At 31.1% G+C, this 23,748-nt stretch overlaps 4 protein-coding genes across 4 annotated transcripts in view; all 4 read left to right on the top strand.

The window, feature by feature from the left end:
• Nucleotides 1-23,748, top strand: part of LOC125821082 (dnaJ protein homolog 2-like) — a 54,127-nt gene that overhangs the window by 17,838 nt on the left and 12,541 nt on the right. The window lies entirely within an intron of this gene.
• On the top strand, nucleotides 255-3,644 carry LOC125821102 (uncharacterized). The gene is made up of 2 exons (XM_049500517.1): nucleotides 255-529; nucleotides 3,289-3,644. Exons 1-2 carry the CDS (start codon nucleotides 305-307, stop codon nucleotides 3,361-3,363), a joined length of 300 nt encoding a protein of 99 aa, XP_049356474.1. The 5' UTR covers nucleotides 255-304; the 3' UTR covers nucleotides 3,364-3,644.
• Nucleotides 4,418-6,981, top strand: LOC125820205 (putative pentatricopeptide repeat-containing protein At3g25970). The gene has a single exon (XM_049499637.1). It carries the CDS (start codon nucleotides 4,418-4,420, stop codon nucleotides 6,509-6,511), a length of 2,094 nt encoding a protein of 697 aa, XP_049355594.1. The 3' UTR covers nucleotides 6,512-6,981.
• Nucleotides 19,558-22,357, top strand: LOC125821123 (transcription factor DUO1-like). Its single transcript, XM_049500533.1, has 3 exons — nucleotides 19,558-19,792; nucleotides 20,883-21,126; nucleotides 21,858-22,357. The coding sequence occupies exons 1-3, from the start codon at nucleotides 19,617-19,619 to the stop codon at nucleotides 22,344-22,346; spliced, it is 909 nt and encodes a 302-aa protein (XP_049356490.1). The 5' UTR covers nucleotides 19,558-19,616; the 3' UTR covers nucleotides 22,347-22,357.

Here is a 23,748-nt window from a genome sequence, read left to right as displayed (position 1 = left end):
CATATGAAACTCAAACACCGCATGTCTTTAAGTTGTGTCAAACATGCAAAATTGTTAGGCGTTGCTGGTATGACTTAAATGCAAAAACAAGAACTGTTTTTTTTTTTTTCAAATTTCACAACGAAACATGTCAAAAGCTAACTGGCAAAAACTTATAAATTTACGGGTTCTAATGACAATGAGCCCAAAACTAGTTTTACTTTGGACCAACGGTGAGCCCAAACGAAAAGCCCATAGAACAAGGCCGAAATCGACTACTAAGCTCCTTACAACGACGCCGGTGATCGGACACGATGAAGCAGAAATGAACCAAAACGAAGAAAACGCCGCCGTTGACGGCACATCCCGATACCGATGGTGGGCCGCCGCGAGTACAGGTCAGTTACTATGGGGAATTTACGCTTATAGGAGAGGTTTTGCCGGCGAATGTCGAATGATGCCACTTAAAGCCTTCGCCGTCGCCTCGCTTTTCGTCGGCGCCACCGCCTCCGCCTCCATGGCTTCTCTTCGCGCCTTCGGCATCCACTCGGTAAATTCTCTCTTTGCTCTTACTTCTTTTATACACTAAAGAAATTTGTCATTTTTATAGTATTGTTGGAGTTCAGTTGACTAAACCTAAGCTGACTATATACTTGCAATCGGTAGGGGTTAGAGGTTTTAAGGTTTATGTATTTGTGCGGAGGAATTTGGAATTCAACTGACATTTGAAATAAATACTCCCTGTGACGGCATGGAGTTAAGATTCTAAGCTGTGGTGTTTATTGTTTTTTTGTGCTTTCCTCTGTTTACCACACCTTTCTGGAGTCCTTGGGCATTAGAATGAACAATTGCTAAGTTATAGCTTGAATGGAGATCCTATTCATCACTCAGTTGGAATAAATCAGAAGGCCTTTGGAATGCCTCCCAGCCATTCTTCAGGAAGGTGTTTTTCTTTTGTGGCAGAAAAAGGAAGATTGGAAAGAAAACTGAGGTTTACGATGGTGTTATTATGCATTGTGTTGCATGCTAGTTATCTTCTAAGCTACAACCTGCTATCTGGGTTCCTTTTTTGCATGTCTAGGTGAATTCACACTTCTGAGATTTAGTGTTGAAGCTGAAAACTTTAATAATTAGAGTATGGAACATCCCATAGTAAGAATTCAAGCTTGTTTGGGCAATTAGGTTCTGACTTTCAATTATTTGGAACGATTGATAAGGTTTCATGGCCATAGGTCCGACAGTTCATTAGTAAGCATTAAGAACTTCCCCAATTATAGGTTGGATGAAGTTTATTTGCATTACTGAGAATAAATTATGATAGCACCATTTCTCTGTGCTTGGTGAAGACTTGGTTTCAGTGCTGAAAATCTTTCTGCTTATACAAGTATTTGGCAGAGGGAATCAATGATTGTTATTTGGCCGAGTTCTAGCTAGAAAGATGTAGATTACACACCGGAGGTTGATAAGAACTGAGGTTTGGAACCCTAATCTAAGTAGGCTTGCCAGCGAAGCAACATGTACTTGATCCTGGGTGGGGGGAATATGTACAACATCCAATTTCATGAATATATCATGGAGGGTATTGGGAGAGAGTTGGATAAGAAAGTTTTTTCAAGGAGAGATGAATCGTTAGTGCCTTTGTGATGTCTCAAGTTGGTGATAGTGGAACTATTTTCTTGCTTTAATGGAAATTAGATTCAACCCATTGATACAAATTTCTGGAAGTATTTAGGATGCACTGAAGCATTTTGGGTAAAGTACTGTAGTGGATTCGGTGAAGTACTTAAAGCTTATGCTTCATCAAAAGAAGTATTGAAAGCTTATGGAAACAGCTCACACCTTCAAGCTAAGGCATATTTAGTCGGTGACATGAAGAACTAATTTTTAGGTTTTTCATAAGTATTTTGGGATGTCTTATTGCCTGCCTATGAATCTAAGCAACAGTTAGAACGATGGTTGAGTAACATTTTTGGATGGAATTATTTGCTTGGGATTGAGGCGTTGTTGTTGATGTTGGTGGTGGTCTTAGAAAATAGAAACAAATTGATGTTTAATGATTTTACATGTGTTACAAATTGGATGTGTTCATTGTTCGTGGAAAGTACTCAGTTATTGACATTTGACAAGTTACATGTTAGATTGTTTGGTTTGACCTTGTGTTTTACATACGGTTATCTCATTTCATTTTTGTGGGATCATATGATATTGGAAAGAAACCGTGTTTTACTCATATTTCTTAAGTGTGCTGTTGCATGCACACAAAATTTGTGGAAGTTGGATCACATACTTTTTTCTTCTTCTTTTATCTATTTATTCATCTTATCATCAGAAGACGGAAAGGATCCTTTCTTCCTCTCCTGTTTCCATTAGATCGAAAAAATCATAAAATGAAATTCTTTTTTAACTAGTATGATGTGTTAGAACCTTGTAGTGTGTTACTGTGTTTGTCTACATGAAGCACATTGGCAGACTTAATCACTTGATCTTAAAGGGTAGGAAAATGTTTATATACGGATGAAGTCCTACTGGAAGAAGATATAGATAAAGATAGGTGTAGTTCAGGTGTAAAATTAACACCTTTTAATTTCATCCAGTACAAGGCTGGTCAATGTAATTTTTCAACTGCTGGCAAGGTATTCATGCAAAAACTCAAATATCAATTTCATGTTGTAGTTTCTGTACTAAGGGCATGATGTCAGAAGACGGAGGGAGGAGGGAGAGAGAAGTGCATATAAATGAGCAGTGTCATACACAAAGAAGATCAGAAGGGATAGATCTAGTTTAGTTGTAAACTTTGTGGTTTGTACATATGAGTAACTACCTGGAGATCCTATGTCTGTTTTCTAGCTACGACTCTTGGTATGATCTCATTTGCGCTTGCGTTGCTGGATAGGACCACTGGCAATCAATGATTTGAGGCTAAACAGGTCACCCAGTGGATTCATAAGTGCATGCAGGTGAACCGGACACCGCCATCAATCAAAATTATGACTTGTTTTGTAAGCGAGATGTGAGTTTCTCTCCAATAAGATGGATTTGAGCATTATCGCAGTGAGAAGCTCGGTTTAGACATCTGGAAAAAGATTGAGACACTGGCAAATATAAGGTGAGAATACCGTTTCATGCCACGTGTGCTAAGCAACCATTGGGTTAATGAAAGAATGGAACCCTGTTTCTTCATTTTGTGAGACCTGAAGAGTTACATAGAACTTTTTATTGGGGGATACCCATTGAGTGTCTCCATAAGTTTCAATCAGTGTCATTTAATCTCCTTTACTTCAGTTTTTAAATTTGTTGCAAAATGCACAGGTGGAAGACATGAAGGTTATCGGGGAAAGTATAAGAACTGGACTTGGGTTGACACGAAGGGCACGAGAAGAGTGAATACTTCAGAGCACTATCGCGAATCAGTAGCCTTAAGACGATTGACCAAGGAAGATCTCCCCATCTTTGTGTAGTAGTTTCTTGCTAAACTCATTCCAAGGGGAGCACATATCTACCCAGGCATGTACCCAAGTAATAAAGTGGATGACATGTTTTTGTGTATACTTAATCGATAAGTATTTCCAACTATACACTGCCATATTGTATCATTATCAATTGCATCTACGACAAGAGCATCGGTTGTTTTGAGTTTTAAATTTTCTGCCTCAATAAATTATTTTAAAAATAACATTCGCTTCCAAAAAACAAAAATCATTAAGACGGTACTTTTATTGCCTGGACAAAAGTTTAGAATGTTTCAATAAATCGGAGAATGAACCTGCTCAAATGATCATAAGCTCTAACTTATAGGCAATAATTGTACGTCTTTCTCAATATTATGATGTACCGTACGAGTAAGATTGGTAATGTATTGACAAATCAGTTAAATTTGTGTATTGCTAAATTAATACTATTATAAAAAGGTAACTTTTCAGTAGACAAATTTGTTTGTTGAACTCTTTTACTTATTACTTTGCCGACTGAATTTTTAAACTTGTTGAAATCCAATATATTAAACACCTTTGATTATTGATTGAACATATGTGTCATTAATATTGCTGACTCGGAAAGATGCGTGATTCTACGCGTTTTAATTTTAAAGCGAAGTGTGTATAAAATTTATATTTTTTAAAAAATAAATAAATGAAAAATACCAAAGAAAAAACAAAAAGGCAGTCATCTTCTTCAAGCAGCCTGTCGCTGCTGCCCCAACCAAATTTCTTAAATCCATTCCACTTCTTTCCTTCTTTCTTTGGATTGCCTACCATTTCCCTGCTTCTTCTTAACACCCCGCACACTGTCCCATCCCTAAATATTTTCTCAAACTTAACTTGTCAGGCTCAATAAATTTTTTCAAGGTAGGATCATTTTTAAAGAATTGAGCAAACTAACATTTTCAAGAATTGGTGTTGAGTTGAGTTCCCAAATATCATTACTAGTAGTTTAGTCGTGAATGAAGCTACTGCTCTCATCCTTGTCTAAAGTAAGGGCAGCCCATTGTCGAGCTTTCAAGTTAGCACACATCACTGATACATACATTGCCACTCCTATCTTAAACGGATATACAAAATGCAGAGAAATTGGTACTGCTCTCAAGATGTTCGACGAAATTCCCCACAGAGATACTGCTTCTTGGAACATCATGATTTCTGGATATGTCAATTCTGGGAGATTTCTGAGTGCTTGGGTGTTCCTTAATTTGATGAAAGAAGATGGGTTTTGTTTAAATGAATATACTTTTGGAAGCATACTGAAGGGTATTGCTTCTAATGGCTTATTGTCCTTAGGTCAACAGGTGCACTGTGATGTGGTTAAAATGGGCTATGTCGGGAATGTTTATGCCGCCAGTGCGCTATTGGACATGTATGCTAAGTGTGGAAAAGTTGACGATGCAAATGAAGTGTTTCAAACCATGCCTGAACGTAATTATGTCTCATGGAATGCTATAATAGCAGGGTATGCAGGGAAAGGTGATATAGATTATGGTTTTTGGTTGTTGAGAGGTATGGAGCAAGAGGGAGTGCAGCTGGATGATGGAACCTTCTCTCCGCTTTTAACGTTGCTTAATGACGATAAGTTTTACAAGTTGACTATGCAGGTTCATGGAAAAGTTGAAAAACTTGGTTTAGGTTGTGAAGTCAAAGTGTTTAATGCTCTAATTACTGCATATTCCCAATGTGGCAGTATTGAAAGTGCGGAAAGTGTTTTTGATGGTACTATTAGTTGCAGAGATTCAGTAACATGGAATTCAATGCTAGCAGCTTATTTAGAACATGACAAGGAGAAGCAAGCATTTGAACTATTCTTGGACATGGAAAGGCTTGGGTTGGAAATGGATTCTTATACATATACTAGTATAATAAGTGGTTGTTTTGAGGTAAGACATAACAGTCAAGGGAAGTGTTTGCATGCTTTGGTTATCAAGAGGGGATTGGAAAATGTAACTATAATCTCGACTGCGTTGATTTCCGTGTATGCCAAATCATGCACAAACTCTATGGATGATGCACTGACAGTATTCGAAAACCTGGATGCAAAGGATTCTGTTTCTTGGAACTCCATTTTGACCGGATTGTCACAGAAGGGTTGGAGTGAAATTGCTTTCAAAATGTTTACAAAGATGAGGGTGGAAAACCTGGAGATGGATGAGTATTCCTTTTCTGCCACACTGAGATCGTGTTCAGATTTGGCTACTCTTCGATTTGGTCAACAAGTTCATGCCTTTGCACTAAAACTGCGCTCTGAGTCATATAAGTATGTGAGCAGTGCTTTGATACTTATGTACTCCAACTGTGGAATCATTGAAGATGCTTGGAAGTCCTTTGAAGTTTCTCCCAAAGAGAGTTCGATATCTTGGAACTCGATCATGTTTGCTTATGCACAACATGGGCAGGGTAAGCTCGTGCTTGACCTCTTCTTCCTAATGAAACAAAGCGAAGTGAAACTTGATCATATCACTTTTGTGGCAGTCTTGACTGCTTGCAGTCACACTGGTTTGGTTGAAGAAGGTTGCCGTTTTTTTGAGTCTATGGAAGCTGATTTTGGAATTGTTCCTAGAATGGAACATTATGCTTGTGCAATTGATTTACTTGGGCGGGCTGGGCGTCTTGAGGAGGCAAAAGATCTAGTTAAAGGGATGCCATTTGATCCTGATGCTATGGTTTTGAGAACTCTACTCGGTACTTGTCGATCATGCGGTGATATTGAATATGCAAGTGAGGTGGCTAGCCATTTGCTCGAATTGGAGCCGGGAGAGCATAGCACCTATGTTTTGCTCTCAGACATGTACCGACAATTCAAGAAGTGGGATAATATAGCTAATATTAAGAGGCTGATGAGGGAAAGGAGTGTCACTAAGGTACCTGGTTGGAGTTGGATAGAAGTCCAAAACGAGGTGCATGCTTTCAATGCGGAGGACCTATCACATCCTCATTGCCATGAGATTTATGCAAAATTGAGAGAGTTGACAGATGAGATCATGTTCTCTGAATCTGAAAATGCTAGCGGATTAACAATTTCTACGGGTGATCAGGAATCAGTGGTTTAACAATGGATTCAAGCCAATGAGGTTCTTGTCAGTCTGGTGCCTTTATCTTGTCAAAATGGATAAGCATGATCTACTGAAAAGTTGACCCAGCCCTCAGGGAAGTAGCTGTAGCTGCATCTGCTATCTGAATAAATGGAGTGCACGGTTGTTCTCCAGTCTCCACTAGTAGTAATAGCTGCATTTGCAATTCCAGTTTTCCCACCCTTTTGATCACGCTTCAAGATATAAAATATCGGTTTAGCCAGCACATTAGTTTCTGTTCCACCAAAATCCACCCCTCAGATATTGCTTATACACTGTCTGTGGAGCGTCACTTGGAATTTTTCTGACCTTAAGTTTTCGGTCCTACTTCATAAGTGTTTTGACTTTTGTCCTGATTTTTTTTATCAGACTCTTGAAATCTCAAAGATAAACTGCCAAATATGTAAATTGGGTGAATAGTTTGGTTTTCCTGGTTCACAGCTTATGCTCTATCCGCCTCTTTCTGGTCCCCTTCCCAGCCTTATCAATAACAATAGGCTTTACTTCTGGTGAAGTTGGCTGAACTTTGAGGTTTTATTTTGATCAACTGAAGTGGGTTCCTCCTTCTAGCTCCATGTTTCGTGGATACTGCATTTTTAATATAGGAGTGTCTGCTTATTTTAGTTACATGCACTTAGTTTTATGAATTTAAGCAGAGGAATGATCCTTGATGCAGGAATACCAACGTGCAGATTGTGTCAAATACTCCACTAGTATTAACACTTTCTCATTTGATGATACTTTGCTGTCCTTGATGCAAGAACAGAAAAGAGAGAATATCGGTGAAGCTGATGATTTGCATCTTTAAATTTCAGATAGCAAGGAACTATAGTTTGCATGAGCAGGTGGAGGAAGTACATCGAACTATGAAGATTCAAGCGAAGTTCAATAGAGCCAAGAGTGCATCATGAAGAATCTAGATGCTATTAAAGTCATTTTGGATAGGTCACAGAAACTACCAAGCACATTGACAGGAAGAGCTTGGAACGCGTCAACAACAAATGATCACAAAAGTTTTGCAGCTCAAACTGAATCAGTAAAGCACAAGATGCTATGCAAGAAGAAGTATTGACATGCTATTCTGCAGCATCGTGGATCGGATCCTGTGTGAACGATTCAAGAAGTTAAATGTTTTTACTGATTGACTAGCTATGTAAGACTGTTTAAATTGTCCACTATCAGGACAGAGTCATCTTAGGTGAAGGGCGGTTTGGTACACACCCTTCGCTTGAAAATTATGTAGGGTAAAATGTTAGTAGAATGTATATCTTATTTTACTCTGTCTTAGCACAACTGAGAAGAAAATTTGCACACCTCAAATTCATGGCTTCGCCACTGTCCACTATACTTACATAGATTTGTTCAATTTGAAAAATCAAGAGATAACTTACTCACTTCTCTGGTTTTGGCTTGACATAGTTTGGGAAAGTTAAGAAGACTTCTGAATCTTGTGGTCTTAAACTAAGCATATGTAGAATGTATCAAAATGTGTTTTAATCATGGAGTCTTAAACATATCATGTGGAAAGTTGAAATTAAGGAATTGCTAAAAAGAGAAAGAAAAATTCTTTTTAAAACATATTAAAATGAAAAGTAAGATAAACAAATTGAAACTGATGGAGCACCATTTTACGTCCTGTTACCTTTATTATTAAGTACTTTTCATTTTCTAATATTAATATGATTTATAATAATTATGAGTGATATAGTAAAATTATTTCTTTATTTATTTTTAAGGGTGGGTAAGTAAAACATGAATGTTGGGAGAAATTATTTAGTTACCGAATATTAATGGTCATCCAATTAATTATTAATTTATAATAAAATTCTCTTTATTTTATAATTTGGACAAGTAACTTGAAATAATTACTTTTAATATAAAGGCCAAATAATATAAAACAAAGAGAGGAAGTACTAATAATTGATTCTTTTGACTAGATTTCCTCATAAACTAAGTACTTAAAGAGTCAACACTAAGAGCCCGTTTGAATTGATTTAAAAAAAGTGACTTTTAAGTTAAAAATAAAAAGTAAAACTGAAATGATTTTTAAGTTAAAAAATAAAAAGTAGGGGGAGACCTACTTTTGATTTTTGATTTATTAGTCATTTTACACTTATTTTAAGTCATTTTTGACTTATTTTAAGTTATTTTTTTATATTTGTCAAACACTTTCAGAAGTTAAAAACTGACTTAAAAGTAGATTTGACCAACTTTTAAGTCAATTCAAACACCCTCTAAAACTAACTTGAAAATTATGCTCATAGCATTTGGACATGAAATCATAGTTTAGAGAAATAATAGGACCCTAGTTAAGTTTAAATATGTCGATGAAATTTTGGATATAATTTGGAGGGTACTTATGTCTTTTCCCCTTTATTTTACAAGAAACTTGACCAAGTTAATGTTTACATTATCTATATTTAATTTTTGTAATCTCCTTTTAAGGCATACTAATTATTATATGTACCAACTTACTTTGAAAATCTCTTGTATTTTCAGTATAAAAGGAACCATTATCAAGTACCTACAAAGTACAAACACATCTAATTAAGTATCACAAATAATTGTTTGAGATGGAAAAATCAAAGAATGCTATAATATGCATGATTTTTATCATGTTTGTTTTTTATTCACTATTAATTCATGCTACACAAGAGCCACTATTTTCACCTCAACCAACAACAACATTTGATTTATTTTTTCCAAGTCGTAGCATTGCCATGAAAAAAACAAGTATGTTCACTATTACAAATTTCATACTTTTAGTCTTTTTATTGTTTTATTCCTCTTGTTGATTGAGATATATCTAATTTTATAAATTTGGAATGTTTAAAATTAAAATCTGATGTTGAAATTTCAATATAATTTATTTTCCTCATTTTATAATGCAATTTTAACATTAATAGATTCAAATCTCTGTTACTTGTATGATTATTTTTATTTATCGTGATTATAAATGCATATTTTGGCTTCATAATTTATTAATTTGTAGATTCTTCTTCCTTTTGACAAGTTCATGATAGTATCTCTATAATAATTTATTTTATAACTTTTTTTTAATGTATATAACATATTTATTTCGTGTATTTCAGGAAATTGCTCTTCACCGTTGTGCAATTACAAATGTTGCTGTATTTATTTTAGAACTAGATGTATAACATGTTGTCATGATTAGTATGAAACAAAATCTTCTAGTATATTTAATTGTTATGAAATTAAAAAAATAAAATCTTCTAGTATAATTAATTGTTATGAAATTAAAAAAAAAAATCTTCTAGTATATTTTAATTATTTTGAAATAAAGAAAATCTTCTAGTATATTTTAATTGTTATGATAAAATTCGTTACCAACTAGCGTATTTATAGAAATAATATACTTCTTGCGTTTAAAAAATAATGACCTACTTTTAAAAAAAATCTATTTGGTGCAGAAAGTGAGAAAACTATGTTTCAATAATTGATTTTGCTACTTTGGATTGAGTTTTCATTTGTTAAGTCACCCCTCAAAATTAATATAGTATTTTTTAAAATTAAGTTAACTCCAAAATTGATATGTGATAGAGATTTCGATTAAAGAATTCTATTGATCGAATAAAAAAAGTATGAAGCATTTTCTGAAAACACATTCATAAATTACGATTTGATTAGTCATAATACAAGATATGAAAGAATAATTGATCTGCTAAGTAAAATTTTTTTTTACCCCTTCTTGGAGCTTCTATCTTTTTGCTCATTCGGTGACAATTTTGAGGTTGGAAGTGAGGAGTGCATACCACAAGCACAATGATATATAAGCGATTTCAATTTATTTGTTTTGTTTTGACTTGACACATAATTCAGGAAATTAAAAAGGAATTGAAAATTTTGGGGTCCTAAATTAAACATATGTAAAAAGTACCAAAATATTCGTGGAGTCTTAAACATATTAGGTGGAAAATTAAAAATAAAAATTGCTAAAAAAGGAAAGATTTTTTTTTTTTTGAAACAGATTAAAAAGAAAAGGAATAAGACGAATAGATTGAAACCAATGGAGCACCATTTTATGCCTTATGATACGGCCGAATCCTAATTGACCACGTGTAAAAAATGATTTTGCAAAACGGGAACTATTTTCAATGACAAATAATGACATGAATGAAGTCTTTCTTGATGAGCCAAACTTTTGACAGATAACATAAATGAGCCTTTTCTGTTATGAGTTTTGTTTAGTTTAGTGAACTGAATTCGAATTAAAAAGATGAAGTCAGATAATTTTAATTAAAATTGAGTAATTTTAATCGATTTGGAGAAACCATCAAATTAAAGGGTATATCTATTAAGCTTGATAAGAGCAAGATATAAATGATCAGATGAAAGTTGAGGGGATATTTTTGACGTTCGCCCTTTATTTTACAAAAAAAAAACTTGACCAAGTTAATGTGTATATATCTATATTTTAATTTTTTGTAATCTCCTTTTAATGCATACTAATTATTATATGTAACAACTTTGAAAATCTCTTTGTATTTTCACTATAAAAGGAACCATTATCAGTACCTCTAGGCTCTAAGTATCACAAGTAATTGTTTGAGATGGAAAAATCAAAGAATGCTATAATATGCATGATTTTTATCATGTTTGTTTTTTATTCACCATTAATTTATGCTACACAAGAGCCATTATTTGCACCTCAACCAACAACATATGAATTATTTTTTCCAAGTCGTAGCACTGCCATAAAAAAAACAAGTATGTTAACTATTACAAATTTCATATATACTTTTAATCTTTTATATTTTTTATTGATTGAAATATATCTAATTTTATAATCTTTTTTTTTTTAATGTGTATAACATTTTTTTTTCGTGTATTTCAGAAAATTGCTTTACAACAGTGTGCAAAGAAGGCAAATGTTGCTGTGCTTATTTTTTACGTAGATGTATGGTATGTTGTTAGAAGGATGAAATAATATATTTATCTCTTCATGCTTAAAAGAGTTTTCTTGTATTATTTTCTTTTTTATATGCATATTTATTTTATTTTTATTTTTATTTTTTCCATAGTATTTGTCACAATTTAAAATGAGATGGTTAATTATGTTGAATTCTGCACCTAGTAAGAATGAATTAAAGAATTCTTAATGAACCGTTTAGAAACATCAATAATTAATATGAATTCAACAAGTCAAATCATATAGCAATACTAATATTTAACAGGATTTTTTTTGTAAAAATGTGATCTGAATTTATTTTTGTAATAAATTAAGTTTCTACTCAAAAGATGACATGGTATGATTATATATGTGCAAACAAAAATTCACTAATAAATTAATCAAAGAATAAATATTTTTGACCAAAATTATTGGGCAGAAAGGACCCTAGACCCTGCACATTTAATGTAAAATTTGATTGATGAAGAAACTCTTTTAAGCAATTTGATGAAAATTTTAGTCCCCTCGAGAGAACTCCTCCAGTTTTAATTTTAACTTCATACGGAATTTAATAAAATTAAAGTAACAGAAACTTTTAAATTTTGTGGTCTTAGAATAAAGATATGTAAAATGTATCAAAACTTCATTTAATTTTGGGGTCTTGAACATATCATATGAAAAATTGAAATTAAAGAGTTGCCAAAGAATACTTTATATCTGATTTTATTATTATTATTATTATTATTATTATTATTATTATTATTATTATTATTATTATTATTATTATTATTATTATTATTATTATTATTATTATGTATAATGTATAATCCATTTTCTTATGTTTAGATGACTTAGGGGTGGTTTGGTACAAATATTGATAATGCAGGGATTAGTAACACGTGGATTAACAATGCATGGATTAGCAATGCAGGAATTAATAATAAAGGAATTGTTTTTTATCGAGTGTTTGGTTCATTGCTTCCCACTTAATCTTGTGTTTGATTTATAACTCTACAAAAAAAATTCATATTATACCCTATTATCAGTAGAGGTGTACGTGGTTCGGTTTGGATCGGTTATTGGTTAAAACCAAAATCAAATCAATCTAGTCGGTTTTTTAAATTTCTAAAACCCAACCAAACAAACGAAAAAAATAACCGTCGATTTGGCTATTGTCGGTTTGAAAGTAATAAAATTTTTGAGGACATATGTATCTCGATAGACACGAACATTTAGTATATGAACAATCCACATGAAAGCTATTACCGGTTCAATTAAGCACTACTAGAGTTATTATTACACGAACAAAGTGATTCAATTAAGAGAAAATGTGACTATCTTATGTGAGGTAGGATAGGTAAAGACTAAAGTAAAATATTTTGATGAATGGAACTAGGATTGTAATAGTTGGGCTAAAATTTATGTGTTAAGCTTGAGAAAATAGTAAAGTTAAAGATTTAAGTTAATTAAAACTTAACAAAATATTTATATTTTATTTACGAATAATATATAAATAATTATAAAACTTATATATCTAATTTATCAGTTCGGTTTGGTTATTTTTACGATTGTTTTTTAGTAAAACCAAAACCAAACCAAATAGTATCAGTTTTCAAAATTTAAAACCAAATCTAACCAAACCAAACCAAATATCAATTTTTTTTAATCGGTTTGGTTTGGATTACGGTTCGATTTGATTTTTTAACCATAATCACAAACAACCCTAATTATGAGATTGTTTATTTCAAGTAATTGAATCAAGGTAGATAACGATAATATATATCCAATGAGGGGGAAATGCACATTAAATTTCCTCTAACTTATTTCCCTTCATTTTTTTAATTTACATTACCCCCTTTTTTAAGGCTTAAAGAAACCCAACATCTAGAAGTAGAAATAAAATGGAATTTTCTGCCATGAAAGTGTCTACAATATGCATTTTTGTCATTTATTGTACGATAAGAGATCAAATAATTAGTGGCACTTCATGAATTTCAAGAGATCAATTTTTATAAAAAAAATAATCAAATAAATAAGCTCTAAATAAATGGTGTCTCGGGAATCAAGGAAGAAAATAAAGAGAGGAAGAAGAAGAATTTTTTTAAAAATGAATATATGGTCATTCGTGTGTGTTTTGCAGAATTTTGATAAAGAGTTGATTATTTCTTTTTAAGGGGGTGATTATTTCATTTTTAAAGTAATTCAGAGGGGTAATTAGACGCCTTATAAAGTATAAGTGTCTAATTGAATATTGATAATAGGTTAGAGGGTCATTTGTTTATTTTGTCACTAATATTTTCACTTCTTTTTTTTCATCTTGGAAAATAATATTTATTACATAGGTAAATTTATGGGATAGATTTTTATATTAAAAAAAAGTATCATAATTTTAAAGAAGTAAAAAACAATAAAGATTTCGATGTAAGAATATAATATGCATTTTTAAAAACTAATTGGCATATAGGGGAGAAAATGTCTATTTTTCAAAGTAGAAAGAAAAAATTAATTTTTAAAGTAAAATTGGAGAGTGACAAGATCTTTTTTATTTGGTCAAATACAAGATCTAATTAAGTTAACAAGCCCAAATTTATTTAAGGCATCCTAATTATTATATGTATCTACTTACTTAAAAATTCCTTCTGTTTTCACTATAAAAAGAATCAACCTACAAGCACTTCAGCAGAGTAAATAGATAAAAAAAAAAATACCTCTAAATAATTGTTTGAGATGGCAAAATAAGGCAAATCTATGATATACATGATTTTTATCATGTTTGTTCTTTTCTTCATATTAACTCAGGCAACACAAGAGCCATCATATGCACCTGAAGCATCATCAACATCAATGTCAGTTAAATTATCTACTACGAGTCGTAACGCTCGCGTGCTTGTTAAAGATATATTTATTTTGATAAATTTCATATTTTTATTTTCTTATTCCTCTTGTTGGTTAAAATATATTTAATTCTATAAAAAATAAATGTGTAACTTAAGAATAGATATAGATTTAGAGATATTAAATAACTCGGAATCACATTCAAATTTGGAATGTTTAAAATTAATATTTGATGTGTAGTTTCAATATAACATTTTTTTCTCATTTTAAAATATATATTTTTAAAAATCTTTTCATCTTTTATGTATGTAACATATTGTTTTTGTGTATTTCAGGTTGCATTAACGCATCAATGTGCAAAGATGGTGATTGCTGCATTTGTTATTTAGGCGAATGCATTCGATGTTGTAATCAATGATGTAACAAAATCATTTATATTTTAAATTATAAATATAAATATAATGAAATGATTGACTATCTAGCATATTTATAGTTAGTTACCAATTACCCATATATATATATATATATATATATATATATATATATGCTTAAAATATTGTCTTAAAATATAAGCAATACAGAACAAGAAAACATAGACAAAAGATATAGAGAGTATAATGTAGAGATCACTTTATTCAAATGCATTACGGTCTCTTGCTATGATTAATGACAATCATATTATAGGTCGAAAAATCACTTCAATAGTCACTATATTAAATACCCAAATTAATGGATACATTCTTATCAGAAACGGTCCATAAAACTTAGGAAATACTGAGTAAATCACAATACACTAATTCAAGGGATTTATAATATTTCTTGCATTTTTTTCTTTCTCTACACATTTAATTTTGTTTCTCACACACATTTTTCACAATCTAACAGTAGTTAAAGATTATGAACTTGTGAATTGGAACGGTTCGAAGGAAGTACAAAGTTGAACTTATGCCTTTTTGGAATTTAAAATTGTGTTTTTAACTTGAAAAAAAAATGTGAGTGAAAGTGAAATTTCTCTCCAAAATTAATTAGAACCAATTTTGAAACTTGAAATTCTTTTATAGACAAACTTTTAAAAATTGATCCAAAATTTATGGTCAAACAAATAGTTTAAAATAATATTATAAAATCTAATTTATAATTATGATCAAACGCTAGAATAATTTATGGAAATAAGTTGTAGCGTATTTTGCCAAATTATTTAGAAGCCTATATATTTTAAAGAGCTGTGTTTGACAAAAACTTTTAAAAAAGAAGTATTATTAAGTATAGTAGCACAAGTTGTTATTCAAAAGCTAAAAAAATAATATAAAAATCTTCAAAGTACTTTTTAAAAAATTGGTCCAGCACAAATTAAGAAATTAGAGGTATATTTTATAATTGTTATGAGAAATTAATGAAAATAAAAATAGATTATTTTAGTTATAATGTTAACAAACTTAAATAAAAATTTATGAAAATAACAAAATTATTTAAAATATGTGTCAAAAATCAAGTTTAAAAGATAAATTATTATATATAATATAAAATGTATTTATGTAACTTAAAGAAGTTTCTCCGAAAGAAATTATAGAAAAATATTAAAGAATAAGTGAAAAATAATCGTTAGATTATATCGTGATTGTATACTCTGATATGAGATGAGTGATATTTAATTCAAGCTTTTGTTATGTATTATAACAAGAGTGTATATCAAGTAATAGATGGTATATATTTACCCCCTCACATAATTATGTATTTTTAAAAATTTGAATTGTAACAGTTTGGACTAATTTGTTTTAAACTCCTTTATGCATGTTTTTGAATATTGTACCGTTTATCTATTTTTAATTTATGTTCTCTTTGAAATAATAGCGAAGCCATAAATTTGTTAACGATGTTCAAGATTTGATATATATGTATGAAAAATAATTTTTAACCTATATACTTTGTATAATTTTCTCTCTCTATATATATATAATAGATTTTTGACGAATAGTGTTTGACTGACCACCCTAAACTATATGTGGCTACGTTATAGCTTTGAAACCTAGAGTACGACATATATAAGCATGAATAGAAAATAAAAATAAAAAAGAGATTATGAAATTATAATTGTATTTTTAGAACCACAACCATAATGATATATTAATGATTTGATAAAAATAAAAAAATGTTCATATAATCGTATTGAAATGTTAAAATAACATGGTGAATTACAAATTATATTCTCTCTCAATTGATTATTTCATTTTAAAGTAATCCAGAGGGGTAATTAGACCCCTAATGAAGTATAAGTGTCTAATTGAATATCGATAATAGGTTAGAGGGTCATTTTATCACTAATATTTTTCACTTCTTTTTTTCATCTTGGAAAATAATATTTATTACATTCGTAAATTTGTTGCAAATTTTTTTAATAAAAAATATGATAATTTTAAAGAAGTAAAAATAATAAAGATTTTTGATGTAGAATAGAATGTGCATTTAAAAAAATTAATTGGCATATAGAAGAGAAAATATCTATTGTTCAAAGTGGAAAGAAAAATTTAATTCTTAAAGTAAAATTAGAGAGTGAGAGGATCCTTTTTATTTGCTCAAATACAAGATCTAATTAATTTAACATGCCCAAATTTATTTAAGGCATCCTAATTATTATATGTATTTACTCACTTGAAAATCCCTTCTATGTTCACTATAAAAAAGTCATTACCAAGTAGCTACAAGTAAGAAAAAAGAAAACTCCTTCAAATATCATAAGTAATTGTTTGAGATGGCAAAATCAAGCAAATCTATGATATGTATGATTTTTATCATGTTTGTTCTTTTTTCCTCATTAACTCAGGCAACACAAGAGCCATCATCTGCACCTCAAGCATCATCAACATCAATGTCAGTTAAACTATCTAATACGAGTCGTAGTGCGCGTTCTTGTTAAAGATATATTTATTTTGATAAATTTTATATTATAATTTTCTTATTCCTCTCGTTGGTTAAAATATATTTAATTCTATAAAAATAAATGTCTAACTTAAGAATAGATATAGATTCAGAGATATTAAATAACTCAGAATCATATTCAAATTCGGAATGTTTAAAATTAATATTTGATGTTGTAATTTCAATATAACATTTTTTTTTCTCATTTTAAAATACAGATTTTTTATGTATGTAACATATTGTTTTTGTGTATTTCAGGTTGCATTATCACATCAATGTGCAAAGATGATGATTGCTGCGTTTGTGATTTAGGCCAATGCGTTCGATGTTGTAATCAATGATGTAACAAAATCATTTATATATTAATTATAAATATAATGAAATAATTGACTATCTAGCTTATTTATAATTAGCTACCAATTACCTATATGTATGCTTAAAAAAATTGTCGTAAAATATAAGCAATACAAAACAAGAAACATAGACAAGAGATATAGAGAGTATAATGTAGAGATCACCTTATTCAAATGACTTCAAATGTCTTACAGTCTCTTGCAATGGTTAATGACAAATTGACAATCACATTTATAGGTCGAGAAATCACTTCAATAGTCACTATATTAAATACTCAAATTAATGGATAGATTCTTATCAGAAATGGTCCATAAAACTTAGGGATTACTGAGTAAATCGACAATCCACTAATTCAACAAATTTATAATATTTCTTGCATTTTTTTCTTTCTCTACACATTTAATTTTGTTTTCTCCATATATTTGTCACAATCTAACAGTAGTTAAAAATTATGAACTTGTGAATTGGAACGGTTCGAAGCAAGAACCAAGTTGAACTTATGCCTTTTTGGAATTTAAAATTGCATTTTTAACTTGAAAAAAAATGTGAGTAAAAGTGAAATTTCTCCCAAAAATTAATTAGGACCAATTTTGAAACTTGAATTATTTCTACAGATTAATTTTTAAAATTTGATCCAAAATTTATGGTCAAGCAAATATTTTTAGATAATTTTGTAAAATCTGATTCATAAATTATGGTCGAATAATTTATGGAAATAAATTGTAGCGTATTTTGCCAAATTATTTAGAAGCCTCTATATTTTAGAAAGTTGTGTTTGACAAGAACGTTTAAAAAAGAAGCACAAGTTGTTATTCAAAAGCTAAAATAATAATATAAAAATCTTCAAACTACTTTTTAAAAAATTGGTCTAGAACAAATTACTGTTTTAATATTAATATTTGAAAAAAATAGATGTGATAAAATTAGCCCATAAAGTTATAATCCGTCCAACTTAATTGAGTATGGACTAATTATTAACCCGCTCATTTATTAGTTCAGTCTATCAAATATTTGGTTGATATATAGCCAGTTGATTCATAAGAAATTTTATCTAAATATTTTTTAAATTGCAAAAGAAAGAAGTATACCCCTTGACTTTGGGTTTTAGAATAAATATATCTTCATTTAAAAAGTGATGTACATATATCATGCCTTCTAACATCAATATATTTATTGAACCAACTAAAAATCTTAAAAATCGTTTTTAAAATTTAAAATTATCCCAACGAGTGACAAATATACATCATTTGTTAAATTGCAAGGATAACATGTAACCTCTTTTTTATTTGATATTATATGTTTGAACCATAATAAACAAAAATAATATTTCTTCTATCCTAATTTATATAGCATATTTTCGTTTATTCTATTCCTACAAGAAAATCATATTTCTATAGTATATATATATAAAAAACAAACTAAAATAGTATATTGATATAATGGGAATATTCATTGCAGATAAGTTAAATACTCAACCTTGTAATTCTTTCCCTCATTTCTCCTCCCCACTTTTTATATACTCTCTCCATTTTAATTTATGTAACATAATTTTACTGGATATGAACTTTTAAAAAGATCTTTCTTTTAAAAAATTATAATATAACATAAGTCAGATGTTTGTGTGATCATAAATCATTTCACTAAGAATAAAATATATACTATTTAAAATTAAATTGTTACAAAATATAAAAACGTATCCCTTTTCTGAAAAGATAAAAAGAAAAATGAGTCATATAAATTGTGACGGATGAATTTAGAATTATTAATTTTTTTTAAAAAAAAAGTATACAACAATGAAATTATGGGCATTATAGTAATTTCAGTTCCACGTTTAATTTATCTTTTTATCCATTTATCCCACATTTGAATTGGACAGAAAAATAGGGAACTGGGATAAATGGTGGGAAGATAGTGCTTACAACCGCCTTAACTGTCACTACCCACAATCTCATTAAATAAACAAAAAAAAAAAAAGAATCCAACTTTAAAATCTGCAGCAAAAGTTAAAAAAACAGAGTATAGATAATTTGATTAGTTTCTGATCAGAAAGATTTGGTTTTGTTGGTGAAAATGAGTGAGATAAAGAAAGGGCCATGGAAAGAGGAAGAAGATCAAGTGTTGATTAAGCATGTCAAGAAGTATGGTCCAAGAGATTGGAGCTCCATTCGATCCAAAGGTCTTTTACAGCGTACTGGAAAGTCCTGTCGTCTTCGTTGGGTTAATAAACTTCGACCTAACTTGAAAAAGTAAACAACTTTTACTCTGGTTTCTCTGTTTTGGGTTTTTTTTTTGTTGGGGGTGGGAAATTGGGGTGGGTTTCTTGCAGAAAAGGTTTTTTTTCTTGTTAGAATTGCAAAGTTGCTGTCTTTTGTTTATTGGGTTGAGAAAAAGTGGGAATTTCTTGTTGCATTGCTTGTGAATTGAGTTTTTGCGTTATGGGTTTGTTGTTTCTGCGAGTTTGATTTTGTTGAAATTGTGGGGTTGTTAAGAGTTTGTGGTATTTCTGTTCTGAGTTGATGCATTTTCATTGAGGAGTTCCTTTGTTTCTGCTTCCAAAGTGCTCTGTTTTTCTTCTTAGAATTGTAAATTTGCTGTCTTTTGTTTATTGAGTTGAGGAAAAGTGGGAAGTTCTTGTTGCATTGCTTGCGAATTGAGTTTTTGGGTTATGGGTTTATTGTTTCTGCGAGTTTGATTTTGTTGAATTTGTGGAGTTGTTAAGAGTTTGCAGAATTTCTGTTCTGTATTGATGCATTTTCATCGAGGGGTTCCCTTTGTTTCTGCTTCCAAAATGCTCTGTTTTTCTTCTTAGAATTGTAAATTTGCTGTCTTTTGTTTATTGGGTTGAGAAATAGTGGGAATTTCTTGTTGCATTGCTTGCAAAATGAGTTTTTGGTTATGGGTTTGTTGTTTCTACTCTTTTGATTTTGTTAAAATTGCAGATTTCTGTTCTGTGTTGACGCTTTTTCATCAAGGGGTTCCCCTTTTTTGAGGTTGGGAAATCAGGGTGTTTCTTTGTTTCTGCTTCTTTTTTGTTCTTCGAATTCACCAATTTGCTGGTGTTTTGTGTAGATTTTGTTCTATGTTGAAGTCTTTCCATGGAGGGGTTTGTTGTTTTCCCTCTATTTCTTTCTAAGATACCATACTTCTTCTATTTGTTGTAAATTCACTTAAGTTGCTGTCATTTGCTGCTATAGCACTGATGATTTACAATGCATATCAGATGTTTGTTATTATGCTTAGTTATAGTTTGTGTTTCTGTATAATGGAAATGTATTTGATGAAATGAAGTTGATACCTTTTCTGTTGTGTTCACTTTCTTTTCTTTTTTGTGAGAAGTGGAGTGAAGTTTTCAGCAGAAGAGGAAAGGACTGTGATTGAACTTCAGGCACAATTTGGGAACAAATGGGCACGAATTGCTACGTATTTGCCTGGAAGAACTGACAATGATGTCAAGAATTTTTGGAGTAGCCGGCAGAAGAGATTGGCTAAGATTCTACGAAACTCAGTGCCACAGCCTAGTAAACCACAAAAGAGTATCAGCAAAGAAGCCCCTGCTCTCCCCAAAGTTCCCTCACTAGAGGTAATTCACTATTCTTGCTCTCTGGTTTATCATCTTTCTCTCAAAATGGATTTTTTCTTTCATTAGATGTTCTTGATTTCTATTAGTTACAGAACTGATGTGAATTTGGTCTCAGTGGAATGTATCTATTTGATAGTGTTGTCGAAGAACAGGTTGCTTTCGTTGTCATAACGTTTTAGGATAGAAATGTTCATATTTCCTGCATTACTTAAATCCAAACTGCTCTTTTTCCTTCTGCCTTAGTAAAATGTCTTGAAAAAACGAAGGCCCGTGAGCTTGAATCTGTGATCTCTGAAGAATGTATCTTTTTCTGCAATTCTTTTGACTATCTTCTTCCTTTAATCTTTATAAATAAATGATTTATGGTGTTAGAAGTCGCTTTCCCTTCGCTGCCACTTTCAATGATGGACACCAGCCCTTGTGCTAAAGTATCATTGAGTTTCGCTTGGAACAAACTTATCTTGATTTTTTTAATATTGACAACATTTTTCCTGTTTGGACCTTGGACCCCTCAGCTTCTGCATTTGTAGTCAGTTTGTGACAGCATGGTGAGAACTTTCTTAAGATGATACAGAAAGAAGCATTGTTTTAAGATAAGAAAAGGCGATAATTATAGTGTTGTTACTCTTTCAACCAGTCATAGTTGTATGTTTATGGCTTTTCACCAAGTAATTATCTCCATTGTTCTTCCCTTTCAACTTGTTGATTGGATTCTCTATTTGAATTTTCAGGAACCAAAACTGAACTCATCCATGGAGGAAAGACCTTTGGTCGTGTCCCAGCATTGCTCATCATCCTATACGAATAACTTTGACACAATCAACATGGTCCCATTGCCAGAGCTAGTGAACTCAACTTCACTTCCTTTTGATCAAGAACTGCCTCCACTTGAGTTCACTCCTAATGAGAAGAGAATCTGCATCTGGCCGCAGTTTCCGCTCCTTTTTCCTCACATTCCAGTCCAAACCAACTTTGGTCAACCACTTGAACATCAAGAATTACCCATGAAACTTGAGGACAATGACTTGTTAGATTATTTTGGGCAGCTCAGTGCTTCCGACATAGGAGGAAATGTGCAAGTCCCTCTTGCTCCTTCGTGTTCATCAGGACAAGATCAGAGAGAATTGGAGTACCCCCTTACCCCAGATAGCTTCATCGATGACTTCCCCTTGGACATGTTCGATTATATTGATCCATTGCAAAGCCCATCTGGTTGGTGATTAGTCTTTTTCAGATAAGGAAGAAAGGAAATTGTTGCTAGGTTTGGACACAGATATGTAGTGATCTATGCAATATGATTGCTATAGTAACTTTTCTTTGTATGAGACAATTTGACCTAGTGCCTAACTGTTTCTAACAGCTTTTCATCTACTACATTCATTACCTTGTCTTCTATAACATCATCCTTGGAAGATTTTATCGTGTTTTTTCACTCTCCCCAATTAAAAGGATAATATATTACGAATTTTGTGGCCTATGTGACGGATTGGATGTTAGATTTTGACGTTGTTGGACGCAATTGTGTTGTCATTTGTGTAATTTTGTGTGACATGTGATTATATTCTTCATCCTTGATGTGAGTATTATGAAATAAAAATCAGCTACATAAATAATAATAGTTCCATGAAATATGAATTTATGAGATTGGAATTGGTTGGGTGGTTACCTCTCGAAGAGCATATCAATTAATTAAAATAGAATTAACATTTTCTGTGTCTCTCCATTGTGATTGATTACCAAGTAGCTATAACTGGGGGAAAAGTGTTTTATTGACAAAAATAGACGCATTCATTTGAGATACAATATGATAAAATAGATGTTGTGAGATGAAATTATTTACGTAAATTGTATGTAGTCGAAATGAATATGATCAATTCACTAACTAAAAGAAATATCAGGAGTAGTGTGACTTTTGTTAATTTGAGAAAATTAATAATGATGGTAATTCAATGTATGTGATTGAAGATCTCATGAATTAGGTTCATATGAGCAGTGACAAGTAATTAGTTGATCGAATATGAATGAAATTATGTTCCTCCTATAATGTGTAACATAGTGCAATACTTCAAAACAAGTGAAGTTGAATTAAGTTTTTCATTCAATTTATATCTTTTATAGATGGTGTACTGATTTACAGAATACACTTGATGATTGGACCTATGTGAGTGTGGAATGGTGTCACTTCTATGTAATTGTGACGAATTTCTAGAGCACTCATGAATATCAGGACAGACTCATAATTTCTTAGCGCAAAATCATGATAACGACAAGAATTATACGGATATAATATACTAGAATAAGTCATTGAGCTTATAGAAAAAACTGGCTCATTAAAGTTCTAAACTTCACCAATAATTCTATAAATTAAATCTTGTGTTATCTAGGTTTGATTCATAAACTACAAGACATCAAAATTTAACGTATTGTATTCATATGTAAAAAATCTAACAAAACATCTTATGTCGTTTTATTCCTTAATAATGTTTTTTAAATATGTTGGGTGTTGTTGAAAAATATTTTTTACATAAAATAAATTATAACATATTTTTTGCGGAGAAGGGCTTAAAATGCACCGTAACTGTTTGAATTTATGCAAAATTATCCTTCATCCAACTTTTGGGC

This window comes from Solanum verrucosum, unplaced genomic scaffold, assembly GCF_900185275.1.
Source record: "Solanum verrucosum unplaced genomic scaffold, falcon-dt-bn FXZP01000020.1, whole genome shotgun sequence".
NCBI lineage: Eukaryota > Viridiplantae > Streptophyta > Magnoliopsida > Solanales > Solanaceae > Solanum > Solanum verrucosum.
The sequence above is the reverse complement of the archived record's forward strand: the minus strand, read 5'-3'. Positions and strand labels throughout refer to the sequence as shown.

Coding starts and splice junctions, on each gene's coding strand:
- LOC125820205 (XM_049499637.1), top strand. CDS start 4,418: ATGAAGCTACTGCTCTCATCCTTGTCTAAAGTAAGGGCAGCCCATTGT.
- LOC125821102 (XM_049500517.1), top strand. CDS start 305: ATGAACCAAAACGAAGAAAACGCCGCCGTTGACGGCACATCCCGATAC. Junction 530..3,288: donor GCGCCTTCGGCATCCACTCG/GTAAATTCTCTC, acceptor CAAAATGCACAG/GTGGAAGACATGAAGGTTAT.
- LOC125821123 (XM_049500533.1), top strand. CDS start 19,617: ATGAGTGAGATAAAGAAAGGGCCATGGAAAGAGGAAGAAGATCAAGTG. Junction 19,793..20,882: donor CTTCGACCTAACTTGAAAAA/GTAAACAACTTT, acceptor TTTTGTGAGAAG/TGGAGTGAAGTTTTCAGCAG. Junction 21,127..21,857: donor CCAAAGTTCCCTCACTAGAG/GTAATTCACTAT, acceptor TTGAATTTTCAG/GAACCAAAACTGAACTCATC.